Source organism: Microtus pennsylvanicus, chromosome 22 (genome assembly GCF_037038515.1).
Source record: "Microtus pennsylvanicus isolate mMicPen1 chromosome 22, mMicPen1.hap1, whole genome shotgun sequence".
In the NCBI taxonomy this organism is placed as follows: Eukaryota; Metazoa; Chordata; class Mammalia; order Rodentia; family Cricetidae; genus Microtus; species Microtus pennsylvanicus.
Window position 1 is genome coordinate 361,694 of NC_134600.1, and position 10,807 is coordinate 372,500.

The following is a 10,807-nucleotide window of genomic DNA, read 5'->3' on the forward strand; positions in this document are numbered from 1 at the left end:
GCATTTCAAGAAAGGTCTTGGTGAGTCCTTTTTGGAGCCCTTGGAACAGTATCTATGCATTCTCCCTAAGGAGGAAGCCAGAAAATGTTCATCTTATCGAAGAATGGGGGACAGGTTTCAACAGTGGAAGAATGTGTGCCCTGCTAGGGGAGAGCTGCTAAGAAAGCTTCTCTGTGGTCTGAAGACTATTGCACACTCAAATAAAACACGAGAGAAGAATGTCCAACAGACGACACAGGAACGAGCTTGTGCCCGGGACACCACTGCAGTCGGGCCCGTCTCCTGCTTCTGCTTTAGTGACCTTTAGAAATGGTCCAAACTGATTATCAGCAATACACTGGTTTTGTTTTTTTTTTCTTAAAAAAATATTTTGAGACCACTTTTGATACGCACACACATAATGTGGTCATAACAGACAAATATAACTTTAGCAAGACTAAACAAAAGTGCAAAACTTAAAAAACAAAATTAAAAAATATGGAAGCATGAGCTAAAATTTTCTGCATAGCTGAAATCTATTTAAAGCAAGTCCTGGTGTAGGGTGGGAAGGGTGCTGACAGGAGGGTAAAGCAGTTTGTTTTTTAAATGTCTTCTGCATGTTTAAATGATGCAAAAAAATAATTTCACTCCATAAGATTGGAAACATCTCACAGACAATTCATCCCTATATCCTTAGACACCATGGTGGTGGCAGTGCCTCCTTCTGCGAGGTACACAGCAGTGCTAGATTTAGAATGGACTGCTCGGTCACTCCCATTGTTGTTGACCTCACAGTCCAGGGGTTCAGTGGAGATGACCCACGTGGAGGGGCGCCACCGCTTAAGGGAGTATGGAGTTTTCACGCGTTTCTTGATCTTTTCCCCTGATCCTGATTTGCCATCCTGTGTAGACTCACCTACTGAAAACAAAAGCACAGAGATGAGCTGTAGGGAAGGACAGATTTAGAAGTACAGGGGTTGGCTGGATACAATGTAGCCAGATTTAGAAGTACAGGGGTTGGCTGGATACAATGTAGCCTGGTCCCAGGACCACTGAAACCCCGCTGGTGCTGTGGGAGCCGAAGCAGGAGGACCAGAAGCTCAACACTATCCTTGTCTCGACAGCTACTACAGAGCCCAGCCTGAGCTACACAAGACTCTAACAATGTCATGCACAGGCTCAGCCGGCATCTACAGACCCAAATGACGGATATTTCTTGAAATATGTGATGCTAGACAACATTTTCCTAAGTAAAATTCAACCAACTCATTTTTGAGACACAATTTAAAAAATAAATAAATCTAATAAGAACTGATAAAATTCAAAATTCTTTTCATTTTGTTTAATTAATTTTTGAGACAGGGTTTCCTGTGTAGCCCTGGCTGTCCTAGAACTCACTCTGCAGACCAAGCTGGCCTCAAACGCACAGAGATCCACCTGTTTCCGCCTCCCAAGTGCTGGGATTAAAGGTGTGCGCCACCACTGCCAGGCAAAAAAATTCAAAATTCTTCATTGCATTTTCAAATCCTCTTGCTCTGGTACAGACTTCAACTTGCTAAAAACACTTATCATTTGACTTAATGCTGAAAGGTGGGCTAGGTATGAAGTGGGTGATGTATTCCTGAAATTCCAGGTTCTTAGGAAGCTGAGGCAGGAAGATATTGAATTCCAGTCCAGCCTTTGTCACAATGAGTTATAAAGTGGGTCCTTATCTCAAAAAGACAAAGCAAAACAAAAAATGCTCAAAGTGGACCAAACTCAAAAGGCCTTTAGCATGTAATGGCTTTACAGGGACGAACATTTCCCCATAATTCTCTGTTCTCATATTTGACAAGATGCTTTGTGCATACAGAAGCAAGCAAGGTGTGTCAACTAGCTTGTAATATAAACCACTTTAAGTAACGGGCGAGGATTTTGTTTTTTTCTTTTTCTTTCTTTTCAACACAGGGTTTTTCTGTGTAGCTCTGACTGTCCTGAACTCACTCTGTAGACCAGGCTGTCCTCATCAAACGTAAAGGTCTGTCTGCCTCTGCTTCTTGAGTGCTGGGGTTCATAAATGAATTATTTTACCTAGTAATGACTGTTAAGAGATCCTGGTGAGCTCTCCTGTCTTGGGCTGTAACCTTGTAGAGCAAGGGAGCACGCTGCAGTTTATCTCTTATGTGTGAGCCTCAATAAAGTCGGCACTTAAGGACTGAGAACAACTTCAGTGCTTCCTGAGACTTCTCTTGACTTCTAGGACTTACTGGGTGTGGAGGCACAGGCCTTTAATCCCAGCACACTGTGAGTTTAAGACCGGCCTGGTCTATACAGCTAGTTCCAGGGCAGTCAGAGCTACAAACAGAGACCTTGTCACAAACAAACAAACACGAAATACATATAAAGACTTACTAAGTTAAAACTAAAAGTAGATTTAACATATGATTATGTATAACAAATGCTTTAGAAGTAAAAGTAGCATAATGTTGCCACCTGGTGCTCTGACCTTACTACGTGCTGATTTAACCTCCTCTGTCACAACAAGTACATGACCCACACCATAAAGAAGCCATCAAAAAACACATAGATTAAGCTGGCAATTGCAATAATCCTTCTGAGGCCCAGTCACTCTGTCTCTTGAGGTGACAGGGTAAAGACTCTAAAGGACACTTACTCTGTATACTGCTGCCATCCAAGATATTTGTGGCTGAAAGATCCAGAGAACTGGGCCTCTGTGCTCTTCTGGGCTTCGATGGCCCAGGATCTGCAACTGTGCTTGTAACACCCTGTGGAAGTCCATCTTGTTCTGAGCATGGATTGCTGTTGTTGTTATTGGAATTAGTTCGGCTCCCTTCGAGGGGCCGTTCCCGCCTGTCTACCAAACGGTCCAGAACCCCTTCATCATGGCCAGCTTGCTGCTCTCGTCTCAGTAAAGGTTCATGCTCATCAGGACTGGAATTAATATTCAGCCGGGTATCCTCGCCAATAAACTGATTCTGCAGCATGTCTTGAGCCCTCTGTGCCACTATGTTGGCCGCCTGGCCAGACGGCACCGTCCCATTGGCGTACTGGGTTGTGGCGACATGGGAATTAACAGTGTGGCTTCTCCCTGCCACCCCATTCACAGTCACCGTCACTACGTGAGGTTCTGCGGCATTGATTGTATTCATCTTGGCAACTCCAGTTTCTACCTGTTTCAAGTTTGATTTGTGCTTGTTGCCAAATTTTAGCCGGGGTTCTTTTGTTGAATTTTTGGTGTTCAAAGGCAAACTAGTGGGTCTCTTAGGCAGGTTCTGTTGCTTAGGGAGAGGATAGAGCTGAGCAGGCGGAACATCAGGAATTAAGCAGGCCTGGCCGTTTGCAGCCTGTGTGAAGTCCTGCTGCCCAGTTACTTCCACTGCGAGCTTTATGAGTGGATAAAGCAGGCTGGAACTGGTACTGCTCAAGGGGTCTGGCCCACTGAACTGCTTGAGAGAGTGTTCCATGAGGTTCTCGTCGGAGCTTTCCTTGAGGTTCTTATCAACTTCTTTTGGGTCTAGCTTATTGGTCTCCAGGTCTTCTTCCGTCAGCTGCAAGCAGACAGGGGTCGGCCCAATCGGCTGCGCAACATTCGTGGCATGCAGATTGGTTTCATCTGGGTACGGCATCTCAGAGATGGTGGTCATGCCAGTACTCGGAGTGAGGCCCGTGGTGTTTGTGGTGGTTGTGTTTGTGGACAGGCTGGTGACGCTTGTTTCAGGGCTGGGGATCCGAGCTTGTGCTTGCTGCCGTTCGTAATTAATTGAGTTTCGGTTCTTTTCTCCTACAGTCAAAGGCGTGCTGCTGGACATCGAATGCTCAGAGGAAATATTTTTCACAATGCTGTCAGTGTGGTGTATGGAGTCTTCAATATACGAGGAAGAAGAATAATCCGGATAAGGCCCAATTTTTGGCACACGCCTATTATGTGACAGGTTGCTTGAAGAAAGAAAAGAAAAGGAATGACCATGGGAACAGAGACTTAAGACGAACTGCCTATTCCAAGTAAACACCAGATTTCAAAGTCCAACTGCTTCTTATTTTGTGCCCTGCACTTTTACTGCACGTAACTACTTCGTGTATCTGGGTACGTGCGGAGAGCAGAGGTCAACTGTAGGGTCACTTCTCTTCCGGCACGGGGGTCTCAGGAGTCAAACCAGGCCGTCAGTCTCGGCAGCGAGCACGTCACCCACCCAGCCATACAAGAGTTAATTCAGTGGCTGGAGACCCAGCGACACCTTCTGGCCTTGGCAGGCATTGCAGGAACATGGGGCACACACATTCAGGCACTCATATAAACAAAAAATAAAAATAAAATCTTAAGCCGGGCAGTGGTGGTGTACATCTTTAACCCCAGCACTTGAGAGGCAGAGACAGGTGGATTTCTGTGAGTTCGAGGTCAGTCTGGTCTCAGAGTGAGTTCCAGGACAGTCAGAGCCACACAGAGAAACCCTGTGTTGAATAAACAAACAAACAAAAACACCTCAAAAAATAAATAAAAGAGTTAATTTTTAAAATATCACCTATAATTTTATAATATCAACATCTTTTATGAATTATATACCTATACAAGTAACATTATTTTGTAAACAGAGGAACCATGGGATATGTTTATTTTTATTCCTGTAACCCTAGGTCCAATAGTATATGCACAACAAATAGGTACATGCTAACAATGGAACACACCTTTCTGCAGGAGCCACTACTGGTGTAAGTTTCTGTAGAGCTAAGCTATGAGGCAGAAGACAGCACTCGGATAAAGGAACAAAGCTGAATCACGAGAAAGGACAGGTGGGGCTGGCACGTAAGGAGAATAAACAGGAGAAATCCAGGGAAGAGATTGAGGGTTGAGAAAAGAAGAGGAGGAGGATGCCAGGGGTTAGCCACGGAATAAGAAGGAAAGAAAGATGTATAGAATATATAGATGTATAGAAAGAAAGGTTAAAAAAAACCCCAAAAATCCAGAGGCAAAACATAAACGGGCTCATTTAAGTTAGAAAAGCTGACTAGAAACAAGCCAAGCTAAGGCCGGGCATCCACAAGTAAGAATAAGTCTCTGTGTGTTTATCTGGGAGCTGGGTGGTGGCCCCCAGAGAGGAAAATCCACCTACAGTTCAGGACTGCTCTTCAGTTACTGAGAACCCCACTGGCCCCATTGCTCCTGGAAGTGACAGCTCCGGATGGTCACAATTACATATTATTTAAAGTCTCTTTACAGGAAGTATTAGGGACGGGCTTCACTGAAGTGACCACGGTCCTGGGAGTATTAACAGAGAAAAGCAGGACAAGAGAATCAGCTCAAGAAAAAGAGGGTCTGTAAAGGAGACTGGCGTCTGATGCGGGAATAGCAGCAACCACGAAAAGGGGAGCTAAGGAGATATGGAGAGGTTAGGGCACAGTGAGATGAAGCCCACAGTACAAACAACCCTTATGTGAGCCCTCATATAGGAGAAACTAGGGAGAGATGGGGGTACAAAGAGCCAGTGAATAACACAAGGGGGAGGAAAACCAAAGTAGAGGCTAGGAGTTGGTTTTTGTTTTTTTTTTTTTTAATCACTCAAGAAAAATTCCAAAGTATTTAAAGTAGGAGCTTCAGCTGACTTTTTTTTTTTAAAAGACTTTATGTATATAAGTATTCACCTGCAGTGCCTGCAGAGGTCAGAAGAAGGAGCTGGACTCCCTGGAACTGCAGTTACAGATGGTTAGGAACCACAATGTGGATGGGAGCTGGGAACTGCTGAGGAATATTATTTTAGGGTGTGTGACTTTTGTTATGCTGCATTTGTTTAACTCTGTGAAGCTGTGGTTCTTTGCCTGTCTAAAACACCTGGTGGTCTAATAAAGAGCGGAACGGCCAATAGCGAGGCAGGAGCAAGGATAGGCGGGGCTGGCGGTGAGAGGGAGGAGGAGGAGGAGGAGGAGGAGGAGGAGGAGGAGGAGGACGGGGAGGAGGAGGAGGAGGAGGAGGAGGAGGAGGAGGAGGAGGAGGAGGAGGAGGAGGAGGAGGAGGTCGGGACAGCCACCCAGCCACAGTGTAAGAAGGGAAGTAAGAAAGAGAAAAACTCAGAGGAAAAAGGTAGGTGGGATAATTTAATATAAGAAAAGCAGGCAAGGGGGCTGGAGAGATGGCTCAGCGGTTAAAGAGCACTGACTGCTCTTCCAGAGGTCCTGAGTTCAATTCCCAGTAACCACATGGTGGCTCACAACCACCTATAATGAGAGCTGGTGCCCTCTTCTGGCCTGCAGACATACAAACAGAATATTGTATACATAATAAATAAATATTTAAAAAAAAAAAAAAAAAGAAAAGCAGGCAAGAAACAAGCCAAGGTAAGGCTGGACACTCCTAACTAAGAAGAAGCCTTCGTGTGTGATTTATCTGGGAGCAGGGTTGTGGGCCCCTCAAAAAGCCTAAAGAGTAAAAACAACCGACAACAGGGAACGGAATCAGGGTCTGCTGGGAGAGCAGCAAGGGCTCTAACTGAGCCCTCTCTGTATTCCCTTCATCTGACCATTGACAGATGTATGACCTGCAGACTTTAGATTATAGGGAAGCGGAAACACAGAAGATGGAGAAGACTCCTCTAATGCGCGTAAAGGGACAGCACTTCTATTTGATTTTATGAGGATTGGTGTGAGGGTGTCAGCTTCCCTGGAACTGACTTACAGACAGTTGTGAGCTGCCATGTGGGTGCTGTCCTCGGCAAGAACAGCCAGTGCTCTTAACCCCCGAGCTGTCTCTCCAGTCCTAACGCCTTTTTACTTGGGATCTGAAGGTATAGTTGTAGCACAGGAAATGTCTCACGGGACAGAAGTGTCGTGTGTTCTGTAAGCAGCGCTGGAGAGCCAGTGCACAAGTCGTGTCCACTGCAACAGCAGTAGATACCCGAGAGTCACATGTGCTTACGAAATAAAAACACCAATAAACACAAGACAGAACACAAAGTACATGTACAAGTTATAAGCTTTTACAACTATAAGAATATTTTATCTTTAACGTTAAAGGTAAGTTACACTAATTCTCCCTCCCCTTTTGGTTTCTTCAAACAGGGTTTCTCTGTGTAGCTCTGGCAATCCTGGACCTTGCTCTGTGCTCAAGAGCAGGTGTTCTTCCTGTAGAACTTGGATTCAGTTCACTGCTCCATAGCCCCCGACTGCTTAAAATCCTAGCTCCAGAGGGATCTCACGCCTCTGGCTCCAGACACCCAAACTCGTGCACATCCCTGCTTCCACCTCAACACACATATTAAAAATAACAAAAATAAATCTTAAAAAAAAAACAAAACACGCCGGGCGATGGTGGCGCACGCCTTTAATCCCAGCACTCGGGAGGCAGAGGCAGGTGGATCTCTGTGAGTTCGAGACCAGCCTGGTCTACAGAGCTAGTTCCAGGACAGGCTCCAAAGCCACAGAGAAACCCTGTCTCAAAAAACCAAAAAAAATTAATTAAATAAATAAATAAAACACTAGGGATATTGGGGGCTGCAGAGATGGCTCAGAGATTAAGAGCGCTGGCTGCTCTTCAAGAGGTCCTGAGTTCAATTCCCAGCACCCACAGCTCACAGCCATCTGCAATGAAATCTAATGCCCTCTTCTAGCCTGCAGGCAGAACACTGCAAACATAATAAATTAAAAATAATCTTACAAAGAAAACAATTTAAAGCTGGGTGGTAGTGGCACATGCCTTTAAGCCAGCACTTGGGAGGCAGAGGCAGGTGGATCTCTGTAAGTTCGAGGCCAGTCTGGTCTACAAGAGCTAGTTCCAGAAAGAAAAACAATAGCCTCACACGACAGGAGCTATCGCATCACTAGGCTGACTTAGCAGCGTTTGTTTCCTGTCCTTTACTTGGTCTCCGGTGCCAACAGCTAAGTGACAGCCACGAGCCCCGGGGTCTTACCGTTCATTCTGCATGGCAGTAGACATGGGGTTGACCGTTGGGCTCACAGACTTGTTTCTCTCCCATATCATCATAAGCTCAGCCATTCTCTCCTCAGCACACTGCGCCGTGAGCCGAGCCTCTGCGTCCTGGTCCCAGCAGTCTTCGATCGTTTCCTTGAGTGATCTCACCGCCTACAGCACCATCAGAGAGCATACTGTTTACAACTGTGTTCAAAGAAAATCAGGTTGTATATATACGTATGATTTTGGGTTTTTTGGGAGGTTGTTTTCTTTTTTTTTCTTTTAGATTTATTTATATTCTGCATACCATATCTATCTGGGTTTTTCAAGACAGGGTTTCTCTGTGGCTATGGAGCCTGTCCTGGAACTAGTTCTGTAGACCAGGCTGGCCTCGAACTCAGAGATCCGCCTGCCTCTGCCTCCCGAGTGCTGGGATTAAAAAGCATGTCACTATACCCAGCTATTTATTTTAATATTTGTTATAATGTTTATTTATTTCTTTAGGTTTCAGGGACTTAATTAAGCTACAGCTACAGCCCCAAATGTCCAATTTCAAACAAAAAAAAATTACAAAGGAAACCAAGTATTGTACTTGAAATTTTAGCACTTGGGAGGGAGAGGCAGAAGGTCAGGACCTCAGGGATATTCTTGATCTTAGAATGAAATCTTTGAGACAAGACTGGGATACATGAAATCCCGCCTAAAAATAAACAAAAACCCAAAAGGAATGCAAAGAAACAAGAATGTGTTATCCATTTACAGGGAAATAAAATCTTAACAGAAATCAAGGAAGTACAAGTATTAGAGGTATCAAAAAATTTCAAGTGAACCAAAGAACTAAGAAAACAACAGATGAAGAACTGAATTAAGAAAACATCCCCCCCCCCCCCCCAGAGGGTTTCTCTCTGTAGCCCACTCAGACTGTCCTGGAACTCACTCTCTAGACCAGGCTGGCCTTGAACTCACAGAGATCTGCCTGCCTCTGCCTCCTGAGTGCTGGTAATAAAGGTGTATGTCAACATGTCTGGCCTAAGAAAACAATTCCTTAAAAATAATTTTATTTTTTTATGTATGTATCTACCTATCATCAATCTATCACCCATCTATCTATCAAATCAGGGGAAGTCATTGTTGTGGACATGCTCTGTAAGTAAGTTAAAAGGGTTCTCCAACTTGAAATTTAAAAAGTAATTCCAGGTAAGTATAAGAGTCAATAATCTTTGTTTGTTTTGCTTTGGTTTGGTTTATTTCGAGACAAGGTTTCTCTATGTAGCTCTGGCTGTCCTGGAACTCACCGCGTAGACCAAGCTGGCCTCCAACTCACAGAGATCCGCCCCCCTCCCCCGTGCTGGAACTAAAAGAATGCTCCACCATGCCCACCTAAACTGCATTTTTTAAAAATAGCTCTTCCTTTTTCAAAGAATTAATAAACCTTTAGTCACGTTAATAAACTATACACTTCCTCCCTAACTCTTGAACTGTATTGCCACTGCAGAGAAACTTTTCTTTTGGCTATACCATCTATATCAAGTTTAAATGGATTTGTTGGATATAAACCAAATATTAAAAGTCCCTTGCTTAGCAACCTCATCTAAATTAGAAGTAAAGAGTTGTCAGGCAAAACTGTGTATGTTGCATATCCCACAACGGTCGGGTTGCCGACAAACGCTTCAAAAGAACAGACCTTCGTCACCGCAGTGAGACGACACAAGGTAAGGAGAGGAGGTCGCGACTGAGTATAACAAACTCTCAGATCTCACAGACGTTTTCTATGAGGTCGGCAGCTCTGGGGAATCCTGGTAGAGTACAATTCACCCCCTTACCTGCTTAAGGAACTGCCCAAGTCTGCATAGCAAAAACTGCCATTTGGAGGCAACCGTGTGTATGAACTGAACACGCTCTTTAGTGGCCATATACTTAAAGGTTTCAGTCATCTCATCTGATTGATCTGATTGAAATCTCATCAGCTGTGTGTATGAACTGAACACGCTCTTTAGTGGCCATATACTTAAAGGTTTCAATCTCATCTGATTGATCTGATTGAAATCTCATCAACCGTGTGTATGAACTGAATGAGCTCTTTAGTGGCCATATACTTAAAGATTTCAATCTCATCTGAAACATAAGACAGCTTTGAGATTAATCTACTAACAAAGATGACCACTAAGATGAAGCTCAATCTATCTGAAGGGTTACATCTCTAGTCTCTCTCTGATACGAATGAAAATATTTTATTCTGTTGAGGCAATCTGTAAGTGGGATGGGAAAATATATAGTAAAATGATTTAAATTACTAAATTTCTTCATGTTCTTTAATTAGAGCTAAGAAAATTAATTTGTACTAAGTATAAAAATGTAATAAATACCTTCAGAAGTAATCATCATTACATTACTACCTTAAGAAGAGATCACTGAGGAAATACAAAGCAATACAAACTTCTAGAAATAAAAATAGGATTGTAGAAATTTAAAAATTTTAATGTATTATTGGGGAAGAATGGCAAATGTCATGGTGTGCACTGGAGGCCAGCGAACACTGTGTAAATCAGTTCTCTCCTTGCACTCTGTGGGTTCCAGGAACTGAGATATGGCATCAAGCTCGGTGGCAGGGGCCTTGACCTGATGGGCCATCCTGCCACCCCAGGGAATTAAAAATATAATGAACAAACAATTGATACAACACTGTTAGTAAGAAACTAATGGGCTGCTCAAAAGGTGAAGCTGAGCAAATGCTGAACAATTAGAACAACGCTGGAGACGCAGCGTGGTCGGTAGAGTGCTGGCACACATGAACCCACATGAGCCAGCACGGTGGCACACGCACTCAGCGGCGGAGGCAGGAGTTCAAAGTTATCCACAGCCCTGTTTTCCAAACAGATAAACAAACAAAAAACAACAGAGGAGGGGGGAGAAATTCAGACTTGGAATGTT

At 44.0% G+C, this 10,807-nt stretch overlaps 1 protein-coding gene across 2 annotated transcripts in view; it reads right to left on the reverse strand.

Moving 5' to 3' along the window:
* Positions 1-221: 221 nt before the first annotated feature.
* Bmpr2 (bone morphogenetic protein receptor type 2) overlaps positions 222-10,807 on the reverse strand; it is a 92,797-nt gene continuing 82,211 nt past the window's right edge. Inside the window, exons 11-13 of one of the 2 annotated variants that reach the window (XM_075956343.1) lie at positions 7,875-8,047; positions 2,633-3,915; positions 222-898 (exon numbers count right to left, since the gene is read on the reverse strand). In XM_075956343.1, coding sequence (XP_075812458.1) covers positions 648-898; positions 2,633-3,915; positions 7,875-8,047 — 1,707 coding nt within the window. In that variant the 3' untranslated portion in view covers positions 222-647. The remainder of the gene's footprint in view (positions 899-2,632; positions 3,916-7,874; positions 8,048-10,807) is intronic. The other variant, XM_075956344.1, reaches the window with a different exon arrangement.